We start from the raw sequence: 27,965 nt of genomic DNA on the forward strand, positions 1-27,965 counted from the left end.
TATTTCATATATCCAGTTCATCAGTTACTACTTATTGGAAATAACTGGAAAGGAAATTCTTTAAAAGTATCGTAGAAAAGCAAGAGATCTTAAAAGATCTTCCACTTGAGCCTTCCTACTATACAGATAAGACAATTGAGGCAAAAGAAGCAAAATGATGGTTCAAGGCAAAAGTCTCCTCACTTCTACCTTATGCCTCTTTCTAAACAATGCCAGTTTTATATCCTTACAGGAAATAGATCAAAGTGGTTAAGAGCCAGATTCCCTGGGTTCGGACCCTGGCTCTGCTGCTTATCAGCTTTGCAGCAAGTTGGTAAACATGTCTAGGTTTTCACCTTAATTTCCCCATCTTTAAGCAGGATGGTAACAGTACCTAATAATGAAGAGTAGATACAATAGTATCTACTTGATAAGTTTATTGCAAGGATTAAATGAGCTAAAATATGCTAAGTGTTCAGCACAGTATGGGCACATAGTAGGCACTATGTGAGTCTTAGTTTTATCTTCCATAAATGTTTCCAAGTATAGTTTCAAGAAGAATCAGACTAAGTTTGCCTTCTTTGAAACCAGAGCGCAGTTTACCAAATGGCCATGGACAGCTCTGAACACAAGAGGAATCAGTGATTACTAGGTCCTCTACAGATTTACTAAGGATTAACCATGTCACACCAACCTCCTTTCTTTCTTTGATAATATTAGTACTAGACTCTAGATTAGGGAAATGGTGCTTTTGAAAAGACCTCAGCAGAGCCTTTGACAGGACCTTAGTGACAGCCTTGTCAGAGAAGTGGGAGAGAAGACAGGTAGGGTAGTGAATTAGTAACTGATTAAGCAACTGTTCCTAAATGTGCAGATAAATGGATCAAAGTCAACTCAAATGGGGGTGTTCTCATCAGGTAAAAAGTCCTCAGCCCTATCCTGTTCCACATATTTATTAATGATTTAAATAGCTTGCTTATTAACTTTGCAAACAGGGACAAAGCAGATACATGAAATGTAAAGATTAAATTTGTGATTGATAAAGCTGACCACTCTGGTTCTTTCTGATAGTTTACAAGATTGGTTGAACAATTTGATAGGACTACCATTGTTCTAAAGTTAAATTTTGGAACACTAAAGAATATTTTATAAAATTCTTCCAGTAAAGAGCCTCCACCGTGAGGTTTATGTCTTTCTATATCTGGGATGTGCAGTTACCTCCTAGCTCAGCTGAGCAGAAAGATGGTTACATCTTGCCGAGGAGTAATGGCTCTAAATAATATAGTTGGAAAGGAAATGTGGAAAACATCAGCCCCCTTAATTCTGTGCAGATTTCTGAGAAATAAATCATCTCAATAACCAGTTTTCTTTTGCATGGTAAGTGGATCCAGCCAGCGAAGCAGAGAGTAGCTATGTCCCAGTGACCATGTTAGCATTATTCAGAGATATGTTCCCTGTTTCTACAGAAAATTTCTGTTATATCCATGTGTGCTATAGTGTCTGAATTGGAACTCCCCCAGGGCCTTTTTTTTTTTATTACTTCAGTAGCAAACGTGCAGCTTTTATCTGTTATTTCCGACCCGCTGCGATGTCAACTGACCGGGGTGGATTAATTTTTAATAGAGAGGCATGTCATACTTATGTCCAGAGTTCATTGTGGCAAGACACATGACTCAAAGCAAAACTAACTGTGCACAAGGAATTTTGGTCTACATTTGAAAATGCATTTATTGTATGTGTTGGTTTAGCAAAACAGTCCAGTGTGAAGCCTCACACCCCTCCTGTTTTTCTTTTTGAATAATTCTCTTGCAGCATCCCTGTCTCTTTCCCTGCTCTAGAGTTACTAGTTAAAATATGAAATATTTCCCAAAGTAGCAACTGGGAATGGTCCGTGATACATCCTCAAAACCGGCTCTCTAGGCAGGCAGTGCAGTCGGACCTATTGTCTGTCACACTGCTCTTACTTAGTTCTTCATTGTTGTTGTAGTTGAGTGCCAACTATCAAAACAGGAGCCTTGTAGATAATGCTTTTAGATCATTTTGAACTAAAATGGGGAACAGTTTTATTGATTCCTTAGTTATATTGAACTGTGTATTACATGTCATTTTGAGTAGAAGCCTTAAATTATAAGACGACAGAATAACAGAAAAGAGAGAAGAGAATCATGTAAACATTTTGTGTTGCACACATGAGAAAACTTTCACTTCTGTTCTACATGCAGACTAATGATGAAACGTACCTATTTATTAAGGTTGAAATTCATATAGTCTTACATTTCTTATTTTAAAATAAGTGAATTCATTCACCCTAAGTATATGCTTTGGGAGAAAATATCACTGGTAAGCTGGAATTGCTCCAGCTGTGTATTTCCCATACACTACTGGAGACACTAGGAAAAGGACACACTTGGTCTCCCGGTCAGTAAAGCGATCAGTCAAGAATAAAGCCACAAAATAAAGCTGTGTTAACAAACAAGAAAACCGATGGACGGCCCTGTCATTAGCCACAGAGCATCAAAGCATGATTATTGAATAGTTCCTTGATTAGCATTTCATAGTGAAGTCAAGATCACAGTTTATCTTATCACACACTCTTAAAGTAAAATTTTTTATACACAGAGACCACCTGGTTGAAAACTTACAGAGCAGTTGTAACATTTTTAAGGAGATATTCTTCTAGATTCTAACACATTAAAGAGCTTCAGGATGTAAAGTAACACCTTTTAAACTCAGTTTTTCTGAGTAGAAATGTCAAACTAAGCAGCACACCCATATGCCAATATCAACACCAGACTTCGCTTTGCCAAAGCCCTCTGTCCCGAGAAAAGCTTCGTGCCCTGCCCCCAGTCGCTTTGCCCCTTTGCCACTCTGCGGTGAGCTTACTGCCTGCTGCATTACTGTTCAAGCCATCTTAACCCTTTCCCCCTCCTGGGTTTTAGTCCTTGCAGAATTACTTCTGCCTTATGAAATATCATGGCAGTTTAATAGTTCCGTTTTCTGCAGCTGACATGTTTTATTTTTTCTAGGGGTTGCTTTCCACACCCCCCCGCCCTTACATCACCTCTCAGTGCATTTTTTATTCTTCCATGTTGGTGGTTCTGACCTACCACTTAGGAGGGGCAGACCGATAGTGTTAGTACAAATGATGAAACACCTCCTGTTCGTCTCTGGCTTTAGCCACGCATATCTACCAGCATGTTCTCTGCCACTTCTTGAGCCTCAACAGATAAGAATCAATCTTTAACACTGCTTTCATTTCTCAAAATATTTGTATTTTTGTCTGCGTTTCCAGATAACCTAGTTCTCTTTACATTTTGACAACCTATGGACCTCATTTCATATAAGGTTAATTTTAATGAATGTGCTTATCTTCCCTATTATTCTGTGAGGTCTACAGAAATTTCAGAAAGTTGCCACTCTTATAGAAGCACTTGGCACATTCTAAGTTGAAGCACTGCTCTGGAAGTCAGGAGACTTAGCTTCTAGTCCCAGCTCTTGGGGTTTCTGTTTTCTTGTCTGTCATCTGCTGGGTTGGATCAATCGTCCTGAAGCCTGGCTGCACAAGAGCATCACTTGAACAGCTTTTAAACTCATGTTTGTGTGAGGGGCATGTATCTGGGCCCTCACCTAAATATTGTTGACTTGGATGATGTGAGGACCTGTGTGCTGGTAGTCATTTATGCTTCCCTGTGTGACTTTAATGTGCAGCTGGGATGGAGAAATCACAAGATTAGTTGAGGTATGAAGTCACACCCAGCTGTAAGTCTATGGTTTTAATATCTTTTTAAATAGAAGCCTTAAAAAACACTTATTTAAGATAGTTTTTGCACATTTTATAGTATGATAGTTAGAGGAGCAACTGTTCTGTGATTCAAAGTCTAGGAATCCTAGAAAGTAAGATCATGGCTGAATTCCAGCCTTGTGTAAACACAGTAATCTACAAGTAACTTTAAAGCATAACTAATTTTATAATGCAAACATTACAAACGAAATACGTTATATCTTCTGACATCTACTTTTTAAATCTTTTAGATGGGATTTTTTTTTTGTTGTTATGAGGAAAGGAACCCATTGAGGTAAGTCTTGAAGTAAATAGAAATAAACAGTTGCCCTCTTCCCTCCCTAAATGACAGATCAAGATTTTGTGCTGAGTATGTTACTTTTTTGTAGCAGATTACCTCAACTGATTTGTCCAGATTTGCCCTTTGTAAGGTGTTCTTTTTCCTCTGTTGGCTAATTTACGAATGCATCTCACTCTAACTGGAGTCTTGAGCAGCTTCTGAAATTTCAAGCACAAAGCATGCATCTTAAATGTGCTAATCCCAACACACTAAGCAGAAGCACACAAAACAGCTTACTGGATGACATCAAGGGAAGTTATCAACTCCTAAATACATAGGCTCTCTCAAGATTGATGTGGTTCCTTGGCTTTCCTCCTCAGTTGTTTCAGTAAAGGATGTACAGCTGCGATGCCAAATATCCTCCCTGCCAACACATTTTCTTTTCAATGATGCCATCAAGTGGAAGAGTTTTTAGCACTGATCTACTGGGCATCCCCGCTTTAAGGCTGCTCCTCAGGGTAGCCCTAGCAAATTCTCTTTGGAAAACAAGTGAGAATCGAGATGAGAGGTAGTTGATGGCTGTCAGAAATACTGGTGTTCATTTGGGTCCTTAGTCTGGACCTTAGCTGTAAAATGAAAAACGATTCAATGGGCAGCTTCCTAAAGCATCTGGGAAGCCTGGGAAACAGTTGCGCTTTGAAGAACAACCCTGACCCTTTACCACTGTCATTTTGCAGAGCCTATCCCTGCTTTCTCCACCTGGCAGCGGGAGAACAGTGACTCTGATGAAGCCCACCTCTCGCCGCAGGCCGGGCGCCTGATCCGTCAGCTGCTGGATGAAGACAGCGACCCCATGCTCTCTCCTCGATTCTATGCTTACGGGCAGAGCAGGCAATACCTGGATGACACAGAAGTGCCTCCTTCCCCGCCAAACGCCCATTCTTTCATGAGGTATGTTTCTCTGTATTGCTGAGAGGCAAATGCATCACCCCACAGCATCAGAAAAGATAGGAATGGCACTGATGGCAGATGATTTTTTTAAATTAAGTCATGAGCCTACGGAGGAACATTTGAAATTCTTCATCCTAGTACATGGGCCATGTTGTAGTGTCCCATTTGAGCTGTGGCCCAACTGCAACATCACATATTGAATTTTCTTAGCCTCCCCTTTCCAAAGTGCTCTCCAATTCAACTCCGTTAGGCCCACAGGAAAGGTTGACATTCAGTCCTAGCCTTGTTAATTGTAAATGTGAGCGAGAAAAGGCTCGATGTACTTACTAGGCGGGACATACCGAGCTCAAATGGATCAGTCAGCTGTCTTCTATTCAAGAGGAAGAGGTTGTTTTGCCTCTGCCTCGTGTCCCCCGCCCCGACACACACCCACATGCCACATAGTGTCCCACTTCCCCAGGGTCCCTCTCAGCAAGCAGTAACTGCTCCCAGGAAAATTGACCTAAGTCGCACTCTTCCCAGGCGGCGAAGCTCCTCTCTGGGGTCCTACGATGATGAGCAGGAGGACCTGACACCCGCCCAGCTCACACGAAGGATTCAGAGCCTTAAAAAGAAGATCCGGAAGTTTGAAGATAGATTCGAAGAAGAGAAGAAGTACAGAGTAAGTGTCCCCTCACACTGTTCTTTTCACCTCCTCCTCTCCCTGGACATGCCAGGGTTTCAACAACTCAAAGAAATGACGAACGGTTGAGAGAGACTTCTAGGAAATCTTACAACAGAAAGGCAGTAAACCCTGGATAGCACACCCTGATAAACCCCAGTCTTCATGTATCAGCATTTTTCCTGCACAGCCGTATTCTTACAAAAACAATGAAAGCTTAAGTCTACATTTTTAAATTAATCAGTAAGCAGGAACCATAGAAATTGTAGAATGAAATCTTTTGTTTGACTAAAATTTAATTTAACAACACGTCCTGAAATCTCTTTAGTACTGAACTCATTCTGCTCTCAGCTCTGTACCCAGCATTTCCCACAAGAGTGGCAGAAAGGTATTTTTCATAATGGTTGCAGGACAAAACATCATATACTCCTCCGTTTTCTACCCTGTTAGCCTTATAGGTTGAACCCTACAAATAATGGCAGGGGGATCATGGACCTTTACAGAAGTCCCTGAGGATAAAGATGCAGCATTTTGCCTCTGAAGAATTCTTTGAAAGCGTCAAAATAACCAAATGTGAAAAAGGATAATGGAATTACACTTGTGACATTTGCTCTGATTGGTCATGGTTAATTTTTTATACTGATGGGGCTGAACTTTCCCTTCCTATTTAAAACAAAAATGATCATCAAACGTTTCTTCTTTTTCTTGCTCCAGTTCCAAAGCATTTACTCTAGACTTCCTTTTTTCAGCCTTCCCACAGTGACAAAGCAGCCAATCCAGAGGTTCTGAAATGGACAAATGACCTTGCCAAATTTCGGAGACAACTTAAAGGTGGGTAAAGTTCTGGAGTTGTGGCTTCTGTACAACAAGCCAGGTGCAGAATCTCTCACCTCCACTCCTGCTGAGTGCCACTGCTCAGGCATTCCAGGGTCCTTAAAGATGCTTCCCAGCACTCCCAGCTACTCAGAGTGACCACTTCCTTGGGTCTTCGCATGATCTCAGTCATAGGGCAGCCAGATCAGCTAAGAGGCGAATTCTGTAGCGTTTCTTCATTTCCCTAGATCACTAATAGAAGGATGATGGTTTCAAGTCAATCTCTCTCAAACACCTGTTTAATCCAAGTCTCCATTTGCCATGGTGGTAGATGGACACAGAGATGAATCTGCAAAGGGTTTGGCCCCCGTCCCTCAAAGATGTTCCCATCTTTTCAGAGATAGAGTCATGTAAACAACTAAATAGAATACAAAGTTAGACGAATTTCAAAATGAGGTATATAAGTCATACAGAAAAGGTTGGCCAGTGGTTGGTCATTAGATCAGTAAATACCTTTAAACACTGAAGAAAGAAGGATGTCACATTCTGAGAACATCATACAGGCTGGTGTGGCTAAAGCATTCTCAGCAATTAGTGTTAGAAAAACATTCCCCGTAATCAAAGAAGACGTTACCGTTATCTCAGGTTTTACATAACAACTCAAGGATTTCTACTGATACTGTAACTAGATACTCTCTGAACAAAGACAGAACCAGTAAATTATTGATACCACAGAAAAACAGTTTATGTTGGGCAGACATCAGGTCTCATATATCTCTCCCCCAAATCTTCTCAACTAGAGTCAAAACTAAAGATATCTGAAGAGGACCTAACTCCCAGGATGCGGCAGCGCAGCAACACACTCCCCAAGAGTTTTGGTTCCCAACTTGAGAAAGAAGATGAGAAGAAGCAAGAGCTGGCAGATAAAGCAATAAAGCCCAGTGTTGAAGCCACACTGGAATCTATTCAGAGGAAGCTCCAGGAGAAGCGAGTGGAAAGCAGCCGTCCTGAGGACATAAAGGTGCGGTGATTCTGTGAAGTCATAAGCCCTGAGCCATTGCAGGCACTGCGGTAGAGACCCAGGGCATGCCACATGAATCCCAGTGGGAAGATGATGCCTTGTTAAGCCTTCCAGGCTCTTAAGTGTCTAGAGAAGCCAATGAAACAATGGCAGAGTACATTAACTGTGGGTGCTTTGGTTTTTGACTACAGATTGAAAACAAAACTCTGTTGTATAGATCACAGAATGAACTTGTTTAGGTTAATAGCTGGTTTGGTGACTCTCTGACGTAGAAGGATTAGAGACAAACCTTTGGGACCATGTAACCTAGAACCGTCGTCATTGCTTGGGCCATTAAGCTAAGCCCCATGTGCCTCACAGCCCTGCTTACCTCAGTATTCACCGCACCTTTGCTGCCATGTGGGAGACCTAAGTGGCTGATGATGGTTCTGCTGTGCTGGCCATGTTTTTCCCAAGAGCTCAGGAATAGCCCATTTCTAAATGAACTTTGGCTAGAGCTAGGGAGAGCTGTTAAATGAGGATTCTTTTTAGCCTTGCTTTAGTAATTTAAGTAAAGAAGTTGGAATGTTCACAAACATTTCCCTTCTCTTTCAATTCTCTATCCTCTATCCCTGTGTTTATACAGGATATGACCAAAGACCAGATTGCTAATGAGAAAGTGGCTCTGCAGAAGGCTCTGTTATATTATGAAAGCATTCATGGACGGCCGGTATGTGATGTGGTGGATTTTCTGATTGGGGTCAATTATCTGGCTTTAGAAGTGGATTTTCTATGTTCAGTATCTTGCAAATGGGGTTCCCTAATGTTTGCTTTCTTTACTTTTAGGATTTATAAAGGAGGTTACTATATATGTACACCATAACTAAGCTGTCTAAAGGCTTAGCTGATGAGAAAGTTTCTAGCTAGTACATGCTGAACTTAATTGGGCTTAGTGAAGAAATTTGCTTGCAACTAAATTTAGTCATTAATGTACTGCTTCAAAAGAAAGAATGGTGGAGAGGCCAGGGGTCGTGAGGACAGAGTACAGGGCATAAAGAGTCCTGGAGTTAGAAGACTTCCCTGTCCCTAGGTCTCCCCCATAAGCTGTGACTGATTGTAGGCTTTCTCATCCATAAAATGAAAGGTGTCTTTCATTTTATGAATGATCTACAATGATCTGCCCTAAAATTCAATCTCTCTGCAATGCAGTGCAACTAGTGTGTGTCTATAAAGAAGTTCCAGCTGCCATTCAGAACTAAAAGTGTGAGGAATCCAAAATATGGCTTTGCCTTCACTTAACAACGGGAAGCCTTTGAGGTGGCTTGCTATTCAGCAAGCATTGATTGAATGTTTGTTGTTAGCTGTGGGGGAGATAGTAGCACGATAGGGTTCTGCTGTCTTCCTTGAAGAACTTTTCATCAGACATCCTTCTTGTCAGTCACTCTTAAACCTTTTTTTCATAATGTTGTCGGGGACCTAACAAAACAAATTATTAAAAGCAAGTATAAGGAAGCGTGAAGTTTAAGGTTCACTGATTATTTTTATATAGCCAAAATGTATAGATCTGTTTTTCAGTCTTGGCCATGACTATATAATGATAGTCTTTTTCATCTACAATATGCTCTTTTAAATATAGACCGTTTCAGGATAATTCACTAGACTCTAAGGTGTTGGGGGAGGGAGGTAAAGATTCTGGGCATCGTGCACCTAGTGGTGACCCCAGTTCTCAGTGTCTTAACACAAGACCTGACACATGACATGGGCCCAATAACTATCTGTAGAATGTCTCCTTGGTGGCATTTTAGTTCTAAATTTATCAGGTTTAAATGTAAAAAAAAAAAAAATGCTGGCTCTGATGATGATTTCTTCTGCTGGCCTGTCCCTGCAATGGAAAAATACTGACACTCTGGGATCATGTTCATGTTTCAGCCAAGCTTTGTTTGGGATTTTTTAAAAGGCATTGAACCAAATAGTAAATGCTCTAAAGCTCAGATACATTGTGAAACTTTCTCCTTCTCCACTGGAATATTCAAAACATGTAGAGGGAGAAGTGAACCTCTTAACCTCTTTTATCAGAGAGACGCTTCTTTTCCACAATAGGCTCAGAACCCTAAAGTATCCATCTCTGTGTAGCCATCTGGCAAGCCTCATGAAAAAGGTGTGTTTTCCTTCTTTAACATTTCTTCTTTTCTTTCTGTGGATTTGAGTTATGACATCGATAGACACCTTTGAGGACTTCCTTGCCCAAGTCCCTTAAGAGCTCACAGCTGTGTTCTACATAGACTTCACTTTGCTGCCAGCTGAGTAGTTTGTGTGCTGTAGCATTTGTTACTCTGAGTTGGGAACAGATTCTCTCATTCAGCCTGGACTGGGTCAGCACACAGACACTCTGAGTGGTAGAATCAGCAGACTCAGATTCAAAACTCAGCCTCACTGAGATTAGACCTGTGACATCAGGCTGCTTAGGTAACCTCTCTGAGCCTTGGTGCTTGTCTATATAATAGATATCTGTTATAGATTACCAAGGAGATTAAATGATGTTACAGAACACACACAGACGTTTATCTGTATATATTTACTTGTATGATGTCTGCCACTGAGTAAGTGGGGTGGGGTGGCTTTTACTGGGTTTGCACAGTCAATGATAATTTTCACTTCTGTTACAATTACATGCTCTGCTTTCTGTGGCCTCCTTCTGATTAAATGATTAAATCAGGTGAAAGAATGTGCACTTCATAGCCCTCTTATCATTAAGAATATGAACTATTATTCTTGGCCCTGCCTTATTATTCTCTGGTCTTTCATCGCTCTTTCAGGTGGGTCTGGATTCTAGCATCTCATAGGGTGAGGAACAAATGCTCTAGGAAATTTGAGTGTCATTCATTTCTGGTCTAGGGCCAAACTCTCTGCCTCTCTCTCTTTGGAACACGATGCTCCAACCTCCTCAGAAAAAGCAGAGTTCATTTGATATCTGGCCAGTTCAAAAACAATCAAAGAATAAACTTTTACTTCTTAGATTTATGGTGTTACCATGGACCCCGGAGAGTAAATACCATGTGGATAACACCCTTCTTAGAAGAAAAGTACATGTACTTCCAGAGTTAAACTGTTGCTCCAATCCCCAATTTTTTAGAAAAGCAGGTGCTTAGAACTCAATGGATATTTGCTGAGTCTACGGATACTGATTTGAAAGGGCACTAACTACCAAAATCTCAGGCCAAAACTGTAATCAGCTGCTTCCGTACATTTTTAGCAAAGCTGTTTGCTGTATCAGGGCACTCTGCAGACAGGCACATATGTAAAAACAACACTCATTTATATACAGGCATATAATTTCCTATTATTATTAAAGTGGGTCCTTTTCAATGCTTAAGAATCTTCTTCATCAAAAGACCATGTCACAGAAGTGCCATAAATAACTACGTGTCACTGTATTACTGTCTGTGTATCCACTATTTGATGATAAACATAGGAGAGAATGGGTTACCTGATCAGAGCTTCTGGTTCTTCCTCAATGGAGTATTTTACTCTTGTATTTTTAGACCTTGAGGACCCTAAATATAACCATGTTCAAATTTAAATGCAAATTCTGAAGGCATTTATAAATACTCTCCTTTGGTTAACTGCTGTTTTGGATTTTCTGATCTTTATACAGACAGCCTTCTATGATTACCTGATAATGAAGAGAGAGTTGACATTTTTCAAATTAATGGGCCGAGAATGCAACAGTTACAAGAATCCGTCTCATTTTGTCTTCTCCTTCTAGCAGTTTGATGATTCAGAGGTATACCCGTCACATACAAACTCAGACTACTTCTTGTTTTACTAAGGAGAGTTTGAGGCTGCATAGTTTCTTGTCTGTGACATAATTTTTCACAAATTGTGCTTCTATGACACTGTTCATAAGCATAGATTTTTGTACGTTCAATATAGGCACATTGTCAGCTTGGAAGGCAGAATTCTCTATTATGAAGACAACTTGGCCAAATCCTATTAGAGAATAATGCTATATCTCTTCTGTTTGGAGTGAGCTATATTGATGATGCTGTATTGATGTGCTATTGATTGAGCATCCCAAGTCCAAAAATCATCACAGTTAAAGATCCTACTTCTTATTTCTGAAAGAAAACTGGACTGAAAGTCCATAAACCTGCACTTGACCCAGTTCTGTGGCCTTCAGCAAATTATTACCCTCTCTGGTACTTAATTTTATCACCTAAATAATAAGGCTTTTCTAGCTCTTAATATTTCATAGTTCTAATTTTTCTTTATCTTCAGAGTATATATGTCCATCATTTTACCTTTCAGCTTTGTGGGTTTGTCCAGGTATCAGCAACTAAACTGATGTTTCAGTAGGGAAGTTTTATTTGAGGCTAAGACCAAAACCATCACAAAAGCTAAAGACAGGCCAGCTGCCTGATCAGGCCTTTATGATTTCTGTTCAAGACTTGCCATTAATTAATGGGTAATTATTGGCTAGCATTCCCTTTATGTTTTGAAATACCTGAAACTTATGGGGCAACCAAGTAGGGTAGTAAGAGACCAGTAAATGACAATTTATTTGAATCCTAAGGAAAGACAGTAGAAGTGCTGCCTTCTCCCTTTAGATCTTCACATCTAGATATTTATGTTTTTTGACTTATGTGCAAAAATACATCTTACTGATAACCCTAGTTCCACATATTGGAATACCATACAGCAGTATCACTTTAAATAAAGTTTCGAAGCCAGAGGAGTCAAAGTATTTTGAAGAGATCATATACTATGTGCCTGGCTCAAAGTCATTTCCAAGCAATTAGGAAGCATACAGATTTTCTAATTTGAATTCTGCAGTTTACCATTCAGGAAACTGAGGTGAAGAGAAGGTCAGTAGCTCATTCAGAGCCCTGTTCTTGGTGGGCAGCAGAATCCCTGAGCAGCTGATGAATGAAGAATAGAGATGTCAAGTTGAAAAAAGTATTCCCGTGGTCAATTTAATAGCTCTTTTTTGCCAGTTCAACCAAGGTCCTGCTTTGTTCATATGCTATTGATTAAATTTTGACCCTACTCAGAAACCAAGCACTGATCACTATTATGATGGGTAAAAGTTGCAGTAATTTTTAGTATTACTGAGCCTTTGGCTTTAAATATATATCATGAAAATGATTATGATAAAAAGTAGTTATTCTTACCTTTCTCTCACCTCAGACTTAAAGATCTTCGGTATTTTTGGTGCTTCTGTTAAATGACAGTGGTTTGGTGGAATCATGAGTTTTAACTCTCCATAGTCAAAAAAACTGGATTTTATCAGATCACCCACAGGTGATTAGTTCTTGGGGGTCACTAATTGAAAACATGAGCAATTTGTAGAAAATTTGGATATCAATGTCATGAGCCAAAGAATTAAAGCAAGCCAGTGATCTTCCTCATCTACTCCAAGTAGAAAACTTTGTTTTTGAACAAAGAATAAGAAAGGAGATTTGGTTGCTGTCAAATTTGTCATAGCTGGTTGGTTTTACCTGCTAAGTCTTCTGCTATAGTCCAAAGATGTTGCTGCCAAATAACTAGTAATGGATGCTAGTTCGCAGTCGGGATGCTGGCTGCTTCCTGTTTCTATTTTTGTATGCCTTTGGTTGCTCAACTGTCTGTTGTTTATCTTGCACGCTATATTTCAGCGTGTGTCATGTGCGGACATTAGAAGGTACCTTAGTCTCATCTGCAGCATATTATATATCTCGTGTTTAAAAAATTATTTCATGTGTCCCAGTCCTAAATTCCATTGTTTTACATATGACAATGTACAAGTCATTTCATTTCTGTTCCTCGTACTCATTTGTGGCTATCGTTGTACTGTTGTTGAAGTACAGGTTGAGTATCCCTTATATAAAATGCTTGAGACCAGAAGTGTTTCGGATTTTGGATTTTTTCAGATTGTGGAATATGTGCATTATACTGATTGAGCATCTCAAATCCAAAAATCCGAAATTCAAAATGTTCCAGTGAACATTTCCTTTTGGCATCATGTCAGTGCTCAAAGAGTTTCAGATTTTGGATTTTCAGATTTGGGATGCTTAACCCGTATAACATAAATACAGAAAAGAGCCCAAATTATAAACATATGTCTTGATGAAATTTCACAAAGTAAACACACCCAGGTAACCAGCACCCAGAACAAAAAAACAAAATGTTGCCGATCCTCCAAAATCCTCGCTCATGTTCCCTTCCGGTCAGTACCATGACTCAAGGTTCCACAGAGGAAAACCACTATCATCCAACTCTGTGGATTTTTCTTATTTTTGACCTTTATATAAGTGGAATCTGACAGTATGTTTTGTGTCTGGCATAACTGACTCGGCTTTATCCTTGTGAGATTAATCTACAATGTTGCATATAGCTGTGGTTCACTCATTCTCATTGTTGGGTAGTATTCAATTTGGGGAGCATACTTTGTTTATTCTACCATTGATGGGCATATGGGCAGTTTCCAGTTTGGGATTATGGTGCCGCCATGAACATTCTTACAGATGCCTTTTGATGAACTTAAGGCCACCTTTGTTTGGCATAAACTTAAGAGTGGAATTGATGGATCGTAAGTTCAGCTTTAATAGGTACTGCCAAATAGTTTTCTGAAGTGTTCCACCCTTACCAGCAGTAAAGGAGAGTTCCAGATGTTCAACAGCCTTGCCAGCACTGGACACAGTCTTTTCACTGCAGCTGTGTGGTAGGTGTGTAGTAGAGACACCTGTGGTTTGAGCCTTAGTCTTTTTCTGTAAAATAATTTGAGTTCCTTCTAGTTTCGAAAGTCATTGTTTATAAAATTATAAAACTCCTCATGGTAGATAGTAGAAGCAGGAAAATACCAGTTGCCCTTTAGTTATCTGATAACAGAAGAGCAAGAAATAAAAGGCGATCATTCTTGTTTACCCAAAGCACACTTTCTGTTTATCACTTTGAGAAAGGCAAATATAAAGGGCAACAAAGGGCAATCCATTTCTGCATAATCCAGTATCTTTAAAGCTAAAGGGTCAAAATAATCCATAAGATAAATGGTCAAAGCTAATGCTACTTGCCTTCCTTACCTCTAAAACTCTTGCCTTATTATGTGTGAAATAGTAAGAGAATGCAGGAGACAAACAGCTAACTTGAAGCAAAGATACTTCATCCTATTCTGGCATTCCCCCATTTAAGTAACCAGTGGGACTGCATCTGTGAATCAGGCACACCTATTTATGTTTGAAATATTTATTCACTCATTTGACTGATATTTATGGAATATTTCCATGATGTCAGGCACTGAAATAGTTACTAGGGATACAAAAAAAAAAAAAAAAAAAAAAAAACTCCTGTTCTCAACGGGCTACAGTCTCAAGGAGACACTTGTCAACATATTGCTATAATAGAGCATAAAAGCATTTATGAAATTACAGGGTATGCAAGGGGCAGTGTTGACAAAGGAGAGAATGCGTGAGTCTCCTAGAATGGGGGATGTTGGAAGAAGGCTGCACAGGGAAGTTGCTGTTGATCTGGAATTCGCCAAACAAAAGAGCAAAGAGGAAGCCATTGCAGAGGGAATTAGACAAAAGTGTTGAGAAAACGTGGTTTATTTCTGGAGCTTGAGGGATGATGGGGAGGAGAAACAGCAGATAGAGCATGAGGAGCTTCCAACACTATACCAGGGAGCTGGGTATGAGTCCTCCCCACTGCCTGGAGAATCAGTCCTTTAAATATTTTTAGCCTTGTGCCAGATTTTAAGGATACACAGATGAATCAGTTCATGTATTTTTCATCAAATCTTCCTTGAATACCCACTGTTTGCCAGAATCTTGTTCTTAGAAACATAATTTCATAGAAGAGAAAGACAAACACATTACAGAACTACATGATACGTCTTTTTTTTTTTTCCTTGACAGTCTCGCTCTGTTGCGCAGGCTGTGGAGTGCAGTGGTGCAATCTCAGCTGACTGCAGCCTCTGCCTCCTGGGTTCAAGTGATTTTCCACCTCAGTCTCCTGCATAGCTGGGACTATAGGTGCCTGCCACCATGCCCGGCTTATTTATTTATTTATTTATTTATTTAAGTAGAGATGGGGTTCACCATGTTGGCCAGGCTGGTCTCGAACTCCTGACATCAGGTGATCTGCCCACCTCAGCCTTCCAAAATGCTGGGATTACAGGCATGAGCCACCTGTAATCCTGACCTACATGATATATCTTATAGCAAATATATACTTTCACTTTCCCTGGACCCAGAATATGGTCATCTAGGAACTCTGAACCTTGAAGAGTTTTAAGCAGGAACCTAAGAATGATCCTAGTTTTGATTTAGAAAAAGGAATACTACAATAGAGTGACGTCCACTGGTCTGCAGTTGAAGTAGGTAATCTAAATGTTTATTGAATAAGTAATATTATCAGTTTAAATAAATGTTGTGAGGGTTGCATCATCTGCAATTTCTCTGGAATTACAAAGGCCCAGAGCATGCTTAGACAGCTGGTAGTGACTCCCAGCAGCAGGCTTCTCACCACTCTCATTCCTGCCTTTCAGGTAACAAAGAGCGAACGTCAAGTGATGAAGCCACTATATGACAGGTACCGGCTGGTCAAACAGATCCTGTCCCGAGCCAACACCATACCCATCATTGTGAGTAGAATACCTTCCTGTGGCTGGTACAACACCTTTCTGCTTGACTGGGCCCTGGATTTATGAATAGGGCCCTAACCTGCTTTCTCATTAAAGAATAGGCTTTCATTGCTGAATCAGCCTTTACTATCCATGACCCACAAGCTTGAGGAATGAAGACTTTATCAAAGACCCCTGAGGCTACATTTATCAAAAATGGGCAATCTGAAACTGATGGGATTTATTTTTTCCTTTTGGAGGACATGCTTTGCCCAAAAGGCACGTACCTCCATCCTACATGCACAGCCAGAGACAGAGCACCAAAGGGACAGGTCTGTGCTTTCTCCAGGCCTCTTCAGTAAAAAGAGTGCCGCTCTGGTCCCCAGGCCCTCTGTTCATAGTCCCTCCCATCCAACAGAGGGATAACTCCCTTGGGAATTATGTCCAGAGCAAAAATCCCCTGAGAAAAGAGGCCCTTCTTTTTGGAGGATATGGCAAGGTATACGAAAGGAGGCTACTAACTGAAGGTGCTGTCAGTGGCCACCATCCCTGGACTTTGCTGCTTTTGGCTCCTGGATTTTGATTTTGTCAAGAGTAGAGAGCAGCAGCTTGCCTTCGACAGGAAAGTCTTCAGGGCCCAGCCACCTGCTCCCATCCCTCATCCCAGCCTCAGCGTTTCCACCCCCAGCTTATGAGTGGGGTGTTCATCCCCTGTCCATCTCTTGGGGAAACATTTGCCTCTGTTTCAGCACTGTCATCTCCTCTGCTGGCTTTAGGCTCTTTAATAAGCAGACACAAACTCACTGTGCTGTTGCCATTGCAATACATACGCATTTTAGCTGCTGCTCCTGTCTGGCCCAACCTTAAATGCCTTCTTATTTCTAGGCCTAGGATATTGTCTATTTCTTTTAACAATGTATTTAATTTAATGAAGAAAGGAGGGTCCAGAGATCTCAGACCAGGTATATATGAAGAAAGCCACTCTTTAGTGTATTCTGGAGGAAATGCCTAAACTGACAAATAAAACAATTAGATCTAAGGAGTTGTTTTCATTCTCCAGGCAGGAACCCTTAGTGCTCCAAAGTAGGATGAACATGCAACAGAAAAGTCAGCTCCCCTTTGTATTGCTTTCTGAGCTTACGTGATTTTCTTTAGCTGACTACAGCCGAATTGTTCTTGTGGTTCCTGTGATTGGTGGGGGCAGCAGTGGGAGGCAGGTGTTTCTCCTCAGGTTTCTTCTGAGTGTCTGCAGATATACTCCTGTGCTGTTCTTGCTGTACTGCGTCCTCCTTGATTTATGTGTGTGGGCGCTGAAGGGAAGCAGCAACTTGGAAAAAAGAACTTTTGTTGTTTCAGGTTTTCCTGGGAGCGTTTGGCAGGGAGGGGTAAGAATGCAGAGTTAAAAGTTAATAAATACTGGTGAGGTCAAAGGAGGCCGAGAGCTGGAGGGAACGGGAAAGGGGTTCGGAATGTAACCTACTTGTTAACACCTGTCACAGGGTTCCCCCTCCAGCAAGCGGAGAAGCCCTTTGCTGCAGCCAATTATCGAGGGTGAAACTGCTTCCTTCTTCAAGGAGATAAAGGTGAAGACCCCAGCTGCTAACCCATTGCTAAATCCGCACCAGTTCCCTCCTTCCCTCCCTCCGGTGAATGGAAAGGGGGTGTGATCGGGTCTTTTGGTGATGGCTTCTTGTAGCATTCCCTAAAAATCAGTAGCTGCATATAACCAGCTTTGAACAGTTCCCTCTAAAGAGTGCTGATTTCTCTAGTTTCATTTAGCTGATTTCTTTAGTTTCATTTTATTTCCCCCTCTCTTTTGTTTGTATTGTTTGTTGTTTGCATTGTTTTTACTTTGCTTTCAGGGATTATTATTTTTTTGGTTTGGTTATCCAAGTGCTTTCGTTTGGTTTTGTTTTCTGTATTTGGGGAATGGATTTTCTGTATTCCAAAATCTTAAATTAGTTCAGTAGACTAACTTTAAAAAAATCTCATATACTGTTTATAGAAAAACCAAAATTAACAAAGGAAATATATATATAAACATATGTAACAGTGAAAAATTGTAATTCTACAAATATCTTCGTCTTTGACAGATCTGCTGGTACAATATTTCCCGCTCTTCCTTCTTGACTTTCCCACAGCACATTTAGTCCCCAGGACTAATTTTAAAATCTGCTCTTAATCTATGAATGAGATGCTATGAATGACTGATAGCCTCCAGAACATATGTCCTGATTTTTTTTCCAGTAATAATTATGGATAATCCTTGTCATTAGTGGCTGCTTTTGCTAGAATGGGAGATGTAATCTGTGCCCATACATCAGCGTGTCTCTGTGGGACCCTGATTGGCCTGTGCTAGGAACGGCCTCTTTTATGTTTTTATTGCTAGACAACTGAGCAAACTGGACTGCCTTTTACAGAACTCTAGAGATGAAAAATCAAAGCCAATCATTTTTTAAAAATCAGTGATTGCTCTTCTAACAGTCATTTAACTCCAAAGCAAGAGTTAAGCCTGGAGCAGAAGTGAGTTTTAAGAGTTTCACTGATCATATTTCTGTGACAGTTCCAAGCCTGGGGTGGTCACTTATGTTCTGTAGTTAGGAATGATTATTTCAGTATATAGGGGCCTCTTGTCTACTGAGGGAAGCCAATTGAGAACTTCTCCATTTTCTTGTCTGAGGTAAGGCACCATAAGCTATAAAGTCTTCTTCTATGTATTCCTTTTCTTGCCTTTTACGGATCTTAATACTTCATGTGCCTAATTTTACAGTGTCAGGCAATGACTGTGCTCACTATATTAGCCATAACTTGTTTTATGAAATTGCTCTAAACACGGCACTAGAAATTTGGACCAATATACTATATTGTGTCTTTAAAAATTACAGCTATTTTCTTAACAATACGCCTTGATGTTAATGAAGACAAATTTTGTCTGGCTGATAATGTCACCCAAGAATTAAACCACAGTAATTGGAGAAATTTGGGTAATTGTGTGCATGAAAATTAGCATGTTTCTCTTAGCAGCATGCAATAGAACCGTTACTAGATGAAAATGTGTTCTTGAACACATCCAAAATATAAAGTTAATAATGGTCTCACTAGATGAACTGAAGATAACCTAATGATCCCCTTTTTAAAAAAGGATATTTATCCCAATTCTTATCCTTTAGCTTGATTTGTTTTTTTTGTTTTTTTCCCACAAGTATATTTTGGCTGTGGTTTATCTCCTGGCCCACATCATGGTCAAAATTTAAGATAATTTTGCAATGACTACCTTGCTTTTGTAAACAGTGCTGTCTTTTGGTTCATTTTGTTCCTGTTGGCCAGGCCTATTGGAATGTATCTGGAGTGTACTCATTCTTGGCAATTCTGATGCAATTTAGAATTTGGTGGGTGTGAAGATAAGACTGTATCTAAGTGGTTTCTCCAAAACTCTTCCCTGGTTTTAAATGCTTTTGGGAGGGAACCAACTGTATAAGAACTAGAGCCAGCTCAAGTTCTAAAGCCCTAGATTTTCCAACCTAAAGAAACCTAGAGATCATCTAGTCAGTTCTCCTAGCCCACATAAGAATCCCCACTAAAATTTGTCCTACAGAGAGATTCCATCCTCAAGCTCAAAAAGTCTACAGCAATGGGAGGAGTTAGGTCCCTCACTACATGAATAGTAATAATAACTAACAACTTATACTATTGGTTTTATAATTATCTTTGTTAACTACATATTATGTAATTTTAAATGTATAGGTTTGATAAATACAAAACGTTAATGAAAACAGTTGAAATTATAATATTCATAGTTATTATCAATTTATTACATTCTATACCCTAGGCTAAGTTTCCCCTCTGGAGCAACTTGAAATAAACATACTGATTCTTCCCTGAATTTACAGTCACCTGCCCTGCCCACTCTTATGCATACCCTGTGAAAATCTGTTATCCAAGTTCCTCCTACTCTTCCTTATGTGATGTGGGTTCCAGACCTTTCAGTGGTCTTCTAGTTCTACTGTGCACACACACACTGGTTTATCAGTGTTGCTGTTAAAACTGATGCCCAGGCTGGGCGCAGTGGCCCATGCCTGTAATCCCAGCACTTTGGGAGGCCAAGGCGGACAGATCACGAGGTCAAGAGATCGAGAACATCCTGGCCAACACGATGAAACCCCGTCACTACTAAAAATACAAAAAAATTAGCCAGGCGTGGTGGCACGCACCTGTGGTCCCAGCTACTCGGGAGGCTGAGGCGGAAGAATCGCTTGAACCCAGGAGGCAGAGGTTGCAGTGAGTCGAGATTGCGCCACTGCACTCCAGCCTGGTGACAGAGCAAGACTCCGTCTCAAAAAAAAAAAAAAAAAAAACTGATGTCCAGGACTGGACATTAATCTGGATATGGTTTTACTAGGACAGTAGACCAAAGACTAGTCCTTATATTGATCAGATGGCTGAGGCCCTTTCATGCCTCCAGTTTCTTGCCTATGCAAAGGTATTGGGAATTCATTTTGGCCTTTCTGAGGATACGGTATCTCAGCCTCGGCACTGCTGACATTTGGGGACGGGTAACTGTTGCGCAGCACTGTGCTGTGCTTTGGGAGATGCTTACCAGAGTCCCTGGCCTCCTCGCTAGAGGCCAGTAGTATGCTGCCACCACCCCTTCTCCAGTTGTGACAGCCAAAAATGTTTCCAGACATTGCCGGATATCCCTGAGAGGACATATCACCCACATTGAGAACCACTGCTCATGGCCCTGGCACATAGTTGACTCATACTTTGCTGTATACTTGTGCACTGCCACTGGTGTGTCCAGCTTTTCTTTTTCCTAAGCTAATTATAGGACCTTGAATGTTTCCAATTTGTTGCATCTTATACTTCTATTTCCGCTGTATGAGATAGACTAAATCTAGCTTTTATATTCCAACATATCAGATATCCCTACTCACTTCGTATTATCTATACGTTTTGAGAATATGCTTTTTCTTTGTCCAAGTGACTCAGATACTGAGTAAGCAGATTCAGGTAAAGGGGCTTCTGGAGACTGCCCTTCAGGTTCACGCCACCCTTCAGTCGTTACACAGCAGAAAACGGGCAGCCAGCTTTCCTTTTGTAGGGTCTGCTTACCTGGTTGTACGTTGAAATCCAAATACTACGTCAATCTATCAAAAAAGGAAAAATGGTTCACTTTCATGACTCATTTTTAAGGAACCAGACTCATCAGTTGACCACTGATTTCCCAATTGCTTATACATTATCTATGTATCAATTCCTTCTAGACTCTACCCAGTATCCACAACACTTAAAATGATTGTCTTACTTGAAAGTCTATTTTGCTGTTTTTCCTCATGATTTTCAAAGGCTACTGAGAGTAATTTTGTTACATTTATCTCAAAAAATATTGAGTGCTCACTATGTGCAAGGCACACTTTCACATTTTTAAGTTCTCTCATAACTTTGGGATGTAATTGATAAGACCTAGACACCTGATTTCATTAAAGGTCGTTAAGTTCTTATTTGTACTTTGTTAGCTGTCCAGGTGTTTATGCTCTTCTAATAGTAGTTTTTTGTAGTTCTCTTTTCAAACTGAATTACCAGACTGCTTAACAGCCGTTTATTGGCCATCTGCAAGCATTTGCCAAGCTCTGGGGACAGCAGTAAGCAGGCCCCAACTCCTGCCTCCACTGAGTTACCTGAGGGTGCTTCTGAACGGTCTTCCTTATCCAGGGGAGGGGCAGGAGGAGGGGGATGGGAAAAGTGATGGCCACAGCGGGTGTCCCAGGTGTGCCTGTGAGGTACCTGACATATGTTATCTCTATTTTTATCCAAACTATGTCGATGGGAAACGTTATTACTCTTACTAAAACAAAAAGAAACAAATTATTTATTTAAAAAGTCAATTTTGCTTTGTAATTTTAAAAATATTTTAACAATTTTAAATGAAAAATGTATTACTGAGGCATTCACTTCTGTGGACCAAGCAAAGAGACTCAAGAGCTGAAGTCATAGCTGAGACAACCTGGAAAAGCCACCTCGCTTTTGCCAATTTTATTTTCATAGTGATGCTTTGATCAGTTATATGATAGTCCTTGTTTATTTTGCTTTGTTTGGTTGCTTGTTTATTCACATTATTTCTCTTCAGAGGCACCATTATTAAGCATACCAAAATTCACCACGAGCCATTTGCAAATTTGTACTTTGCCCTCCAGCGGGAACTGCTGCTGCCTCCTAAGATTTTCTTTCCTGTACTGGCATGGAAGCCATTTGGTTTACCTGTAATCATTGATGCTATGCATACTGCTGTTCATGTAGCTGTATTCTGAACCAATTTTTTAATTTTTTAAGATAGTAAGATATTCTCTGTGGTCTGACTGCCTTTCGGTAGTAAATCACTTCTTTGGAAATCTTTCAGACTCTGATATTATTTCTTCCTCAGGCTTACATAGCCTTAAATTGGCACTAAGAATGCTGATTTGGCTTTATTATTCTATTTGCATTATCAGTACAGAGAATATCATACTTTTCTTAGAATCTTGTATGCTGAAAAATACAAATGTGGCCCTTGGAATTTCCTTGGAAAAGCTTCAGTTTTCTTATTTCAATCATGAGAATATAATGTTTCAGTCTTCTTAAAAATTCTCTAAAATTTTGTGCATTAAGCAACCCTAAAATATTTTCTAATCTCAATTCTTTAATAGAAAGCTTGTATTGTTTGATTTCAGAAAATGTTCAGACTCTGGTTTTTAAAAAATTCTGAGATACACAAGTAATAGAATCCTTTAAAGCACTGGTTACTGGTGATGAATTTTGTGCTGTCAGAGCTGGAAATTTTTGGATCCTTTTGGTTCATCTCATTTAGGTTATAAATTATGATGGTTGTTCCTTCCTATCCCCACCCTGACAACATATTAATCACGCTATACACTCATTTTAAAATAGTTTTCGTCTGTTTTCTGTACTGAGTGGCTGTGTTGTTTGTGTTATTGTGTATATACTAAATAATATATCTGTAATGTACATGTTGCTAAATATAAATACAGAAGAAACTATATGGTGTCTGGATAATTAAATGATTGTTAAATGATACTTGTAATGAAAGTATGCTCCAAAAAGTGACCAGATTTTTATGGGGGTTGCTGTGTATCTTCAGGAAGAAGAGGAAGGGTCAGAAGATGACAGCAACTCGAAGCCAGACTTCATGGTCACTCTGAAAACAGATTTCAGTGCACGATGCCTTCTGGACCAATTCGAAGATGATGCTGATGGGTTTATTTCCCCAATGGATGATAAAATACCATCAAAATGCAGCCAGGACACAGGGCTTTCAAATCTCCATGCTGCTTCAATGTATGTCATTTTGGTGGTGGTGGTGAAATGTTTTGTTAAAAATAGCTTTCTTAAATATTATTTTAGCCTGTGTATCTACGTAAAGTAGCTGATAAAATACAAGTGACTACCTGGAGTGTATCTGCATAAAACAGTGATTCTTAAAAAATTTGCATGTGCTTCAGCCCATGTTATTTGAGGGAACTTTTGAGCCTTGCTTAAGCAACCGGAAGTTCTGTCTATAAACGGTATTGTGTGGTTCTGTACATCACAGCCCATCACTTAATATACACTGGGCACAGATGTCATCTCTTTCTTTCAAAGAAAAATATGACAAAGTGCCGTGGGATTTTAAAAGGCCTAGGAATTCCTAAGTAGCAGGAACCCCAGAAGCTGGATCCGGTCATGTTTGGCTTTCAGGAAATGGAAAACATCCACTTCCACGCCCCCTCCGTGCCCCAGCTGTGTCTGCACTTACTTGCCTCTCCTTTCTGCACAGCTCCTCTTGAGTTGCACATTCATTACATTTACAACAACTGAAATTTCACTTAATTTCCTTGAAATGCTGCTTCTCTCTTAGACCTGAACTCCTGGAACACCTCCAGGAAATGAGAGAAGAAAAGAAAAGGATTAGAAAGAAACTTCGGGATTTTGAAGACAACTTTTTCAGACAGAATGGAAGGTACTGCCTGTCTTCCCTGGCCCTCCCTTCCCCACCACCTTACCACACACACCCATCCCTCATGTTTTCCTGTCAGATCTGTGGAATGCCTTCAAAGGGGGGACTCTTCAGCATCCTCCCTGTAACCTGGTCCTTGGGTTTGTGCCCAGGGACCCTTAGAGATTGACTATGAGATGATGGGATTTGTGTGGACCTCCCAAAAGAAATGCTCTTTGGATAATGGCAATTATCCAAAGACTAATGCAGATGCAGCTGAAATTTATGAAATGAACCGGTTTCATCAGATTCTTCTGCAATAACAGCAGGAAACTGTGTTTCCAGCTGGTGGCACCAAGGCTTTTTTCTTAAGAAACTAGAGTTTAGCCAAGTGGCTGTGGTGGCACACCTGTAGCTCTAGCTACTTGGCAGGCTAAGGCAGGAGGATTGCTTGAACCCAAGAGTTTGAGGCTGCAGGGAGCTATGATCCACCACTGCACTCTACCCTGGGCAACAGAGCGAGATCTCATCTCTGAATAAAAGGAACTAGAGAAACAAGGAAAGAGGGACCTAAGTATTACTGATTTTCAAACTCATTTCAAAAATGAAGGTGATAGTTGCTAAGTTTAAATGAAAAATATATATGAAAAGCAGTACATCTACCTGGTTGATGGGCTATCTCTCACCAATGTGTTTCAAGGCATAATTTAATCATCCTCATATAATGTTATGTTAAGAAGTAGCCTTTTATGTTTACGAGCAACAGCACACAAAACGTCTTACCGAAAGTTGCAGCAGGAGCCCAAGGAGAGGACCAGGGATAGTTTTGCATCTCCTACACTGGAGTTAGGTTTTATCATTTTTAGATTGGTTTTAACCCAGATTACTGAAGCTGTGTAAGTATGGTTTCTCGAGTCCTCTTTTATACTTCTTGAAAGTTGGGAGAAATAAAAGCACCATAAAAATTAACATCGTTGGCTGGGCGGGGTGGCTCACACTTGTAATCCCAGCACTTTAGAAGGCCAAGGCGGGCGGATCACCTGAGTTCAGGAGTTCGAGACCAGCCTGACCAATATGAAGAAACCCTGTCTCTACTAAAAATACAACAATTAGCCGGGCATAGTGGTGCATGCCTGTAATCCCAGCTACTCAGGAGGCTGAGGCAGGAGACTCACTTGAACCTGGGAGGTGGGGGTTGCAGTGAGCCTGGGCAACAGGAGTGAAACTCTGTCTCAAAAAAAAATTTGTCATTTAAAATATATTGTATTTCAGTTTAACAATTATTGTATGAATTTACTTTTAGATCTCTGATTTGGTTATGTCTCATACATTTTTATACCTAAATATTTGCTTTTCATTTCCCACCCATTGCAGGGTATTTAGAAAATATAGATAAGCAAATATAAGTAGTAATTCCCAAAATAATAGCCAAAGACAAATCAGAATTAATGGTTTGATGGGTATCTTTCCTCTAAGCCTATTTTTGGTTTATCCTTTTTTATATTATTCTAGTCACATTATGTACATTATCTTATACATGAGGAACTACATAGAATTATGTAAGCCCAGGTTTTAAGAAAATGTCAGTGGTGGACATAAACCATCACGAAACAGAACCATGAGGGACTTAGGAGATGAGCTCTGGTTCCAGGAATTCGTGTCTGAGGAGAGTGATGGCCCTCAGAGTGCAGCGGGGCCTGTGTGCCAGATGCTCCGATTCCTGAGCACCTGTTCTTTACCCTGCCCTCTGCTAAGAAGTCACTAGAATCCTTTGCTAGAACAAGGCAGAGTATGAATAGATCGGTTTTTACTTCATTGAACAAATTAAGCCCCATACTAGCCTCCTTGCCCACATTTGCCCTTTAATAATAAAGGCCGGAAGCCTGTGTTTGGATGTTTGCCATGTGCGATTTCCCATAAAGCGCAAAGCAGCAGCGCACTGCGTGGTGGCGAAGAGCAGGTGAGTTATCTGATTTCCTGTGCTGGTTTCATCATGTTTACTGTGCAGATAATGGCTCCATCTCATCCAGGTGTTGTAAGGGTTATATTAGATAATGGATACAAAGTACTTAGCACAGGGCTTGACCTATAAGCTCTCAAATACTTGTGCATATAAATACTGTGCATGTAAAATTACTCAGTAAATTAATAAAGGCTTATAATAGTATTATGTGATCCAGCTACTGAATTCTAAGACTGTTTTATCATAAGTGGGAGTATTAACTATCTGTTTTTGGAAAAAAAAAAAAAAAAAAAACCCTGTAAGTTGTGGGTGGATCAGTTGCTAATTAAAAATTTTAAAGTTCACAAGATGAAATATATAAGAATGAGATAACACTAAGTATGAATAAAGGATTTTGATGTGTGAGAACTCAATGTGAATTCATACTTAGCAGAGAGAGAATTTCTGCATTTCTTAGCCTTCTTGTCATACAGGTTGCCTGATTATATAAAAACTCAGTCACATGATGTCTTCTGGGGGAAACATTTTCATTACTTGTCTAAATCCAGCTCCAGTCTTGAGACCAAGGGCCGCTTGGCAACACTGATTCTACACGTTGATAAACTGCAAAATTTCTACACAATGATAATTTGCCCAAGGAATACTATCACACAGAGACAGAAAATGACCCTCAGACCACTTTTCCTTTATTTCCATTAGAAATGTCCAGAAGGAAGACCGCACTCCTATGGCTGAAGAATACAGTGAATACAAGCACATAAAGGCAAAACTGAGGCTCCTGGAGGTGCTCATCAGCAAGAGAGACACTGATTCCAAGTCCATGTGAAGGGCAACCCCTGCCTGAGCACTGGGGGCGCTGGCGGCTGCAGTGAGAGTTCGCTGGGAAAGAGCAGTTCTGGAAGGCAGCCTTGGAGCTGGCCCTGCAAAGCATGCGGCCCTTCTGCCTCTTGATCATTGGCATCAGCTCCTTTTTCCATTGCCTCCCTTAGAAACTGGCTGGAAGAAGACAGTGTGACCTGACTTAGGCATTTTTTAATTGGAAAGTCAAGACTTCTGTGTGTGTGCGTGCGCGTGCACACACACACACACCCAAATAGTGGAGATTTCCTAACACTAGCAGATATGAAACACTACATTAGATGACACTCATCTACAGAGAACATACACTGTTCTTCCCTGGATAACTGAGAAACGTGAGACCATTCTCTGTCTAACTGTGATTAAAAACAAGCTCAGGACTTTATTCTGTAGAGCGAGCTTGCTGTGGAGGGCCGTGCTCTCCTCAGACCCAGCTGAGTGTGAACGTGCATTGGAGCCCTATTTGCTGCCGCGGCCATTCTAGTGACCTTTCCACAGAGCTGCGCCTTCCTCACGTGTGTGAAAGGATTTCCCCTTCAGCCCTCAGGTAGATGGAAGCTGCATCTGCCCACAGTGGCAGTGCAGTCATCATCTTCAGGATGTTTCTTCAGGACTTCCTCAGCTGACAAGGAATCTTGGTTGCTGTGTAGGACTGAGTCATCTTCAGAGGACAGACTGTGGCAGCAGCTGTATGAATGCTGACTTTAAAACCAGGTGATGGGGGAAGAGCCTGGAGATTCTTTCCTGAACACTGACTGCACTTAGCAGTCTCAGATTTTATCATCAGACACCAAGCCAGGCCAGCATGCTCATGGCAACCTGTCTGGGCTGTTTTGTTGTGGCACTAGCCAAACATAAAGGGGTTGCTTAAGTCCTAGCCTGCGTATAAAGGATCAGGGGAGAGAAAGGGCCTGTGTTCTCAGCCTCCTGAGTACTTAACAGAGTTTTATTTTTTTTAAAAAAAGAAAATCTGCACTGAAATCCCCAAACTGACAGGTAAATGTGTAGCCCGCAGAGCTCAGCCCAAGGCAGAATCTAAATCGCACTATTTTCAAGATCATGTATTAAAAAAAAAAGTCATGCCATGTGGCCAATTATAATTTTGTCAAAGACT

The 27,965-nt window shown here is 40.5% G+C and overlaps 1 protein-coding gene across 10 annotated transcripts in view; it reads left to right on the forward strand.

The window, feature by feature from the left end:
• Window positions 1–27,951, forward strand: part of FAM13A (family with sequence similarity 13 member A) — a 390,503-nt gene extending 362,552 nt beyond the window's left edge. For 8 of the 10 annotated variants that reach the window (XM_017545084.2, XM_017545082.2, XM_017545083.2 and 5 more), the window contains 10 exons: window positions 4,778–4,991; window positions 5,514–5,652; window positions 6,402–6,483; window positions 7,266–7,486; window positions 8,112–8,195; window positions 15,987–16,082; window positions 17,561–17,644; window positions 23,197–23,393; window positions 23,953–24,054; window positions 26,693–27,951. In XM_017545084.2, coding sequence (XP_017400573.1) covers window positions 4,778–4,991; window positions 5,514–5,652; window positions 6,402–6,483; window positions 7,266–7,486; window positions 8,112–8,195; window positions 15,987–16,082; window positions 17,561–17,644; window positions 23,197–23,393; window positions 23,953–24,054; window positions 26,693–26,819 — 1,346 coding nt within the window. In that variant the 3' untranslated portion in view covers window positions 26,820–27,951. The remainder of the gene's footprint in view (window positions 1–4,777; window positions 4,992–5,513; window positions 5,653–6,401; window positions 6,484–7,265; window positions 7,487–8,111; window positions 8,196–15,986; window positions 16,083–17,560; window positions 17,645–23,196; window positions 23,394–23,952; window positions 24,055–26,692) is intronic. The other 2 variants (XM_017545085.2, XM_017545089.2) reach the window with 1 other exon arrangement.
• Window positions 27,952–27,965: the final 14 nt, after the last annotated feature.

Source organism: Cebus imitator, unplaced genomic scaffold, assembly GCF_001604975.1.
Source record: "Cebus imitator isolate Cc_AM_T3 unplaced genomic scaffold, Cebus_imitator-1.0 Scaffold177, whole genome shotgun sequence".
NCBI classification, from domain to species: Eukaryota; Metazoa; Chordata; class Mammalia; order Primates; family Cebidae; genus Cebus; species Cebus imitator.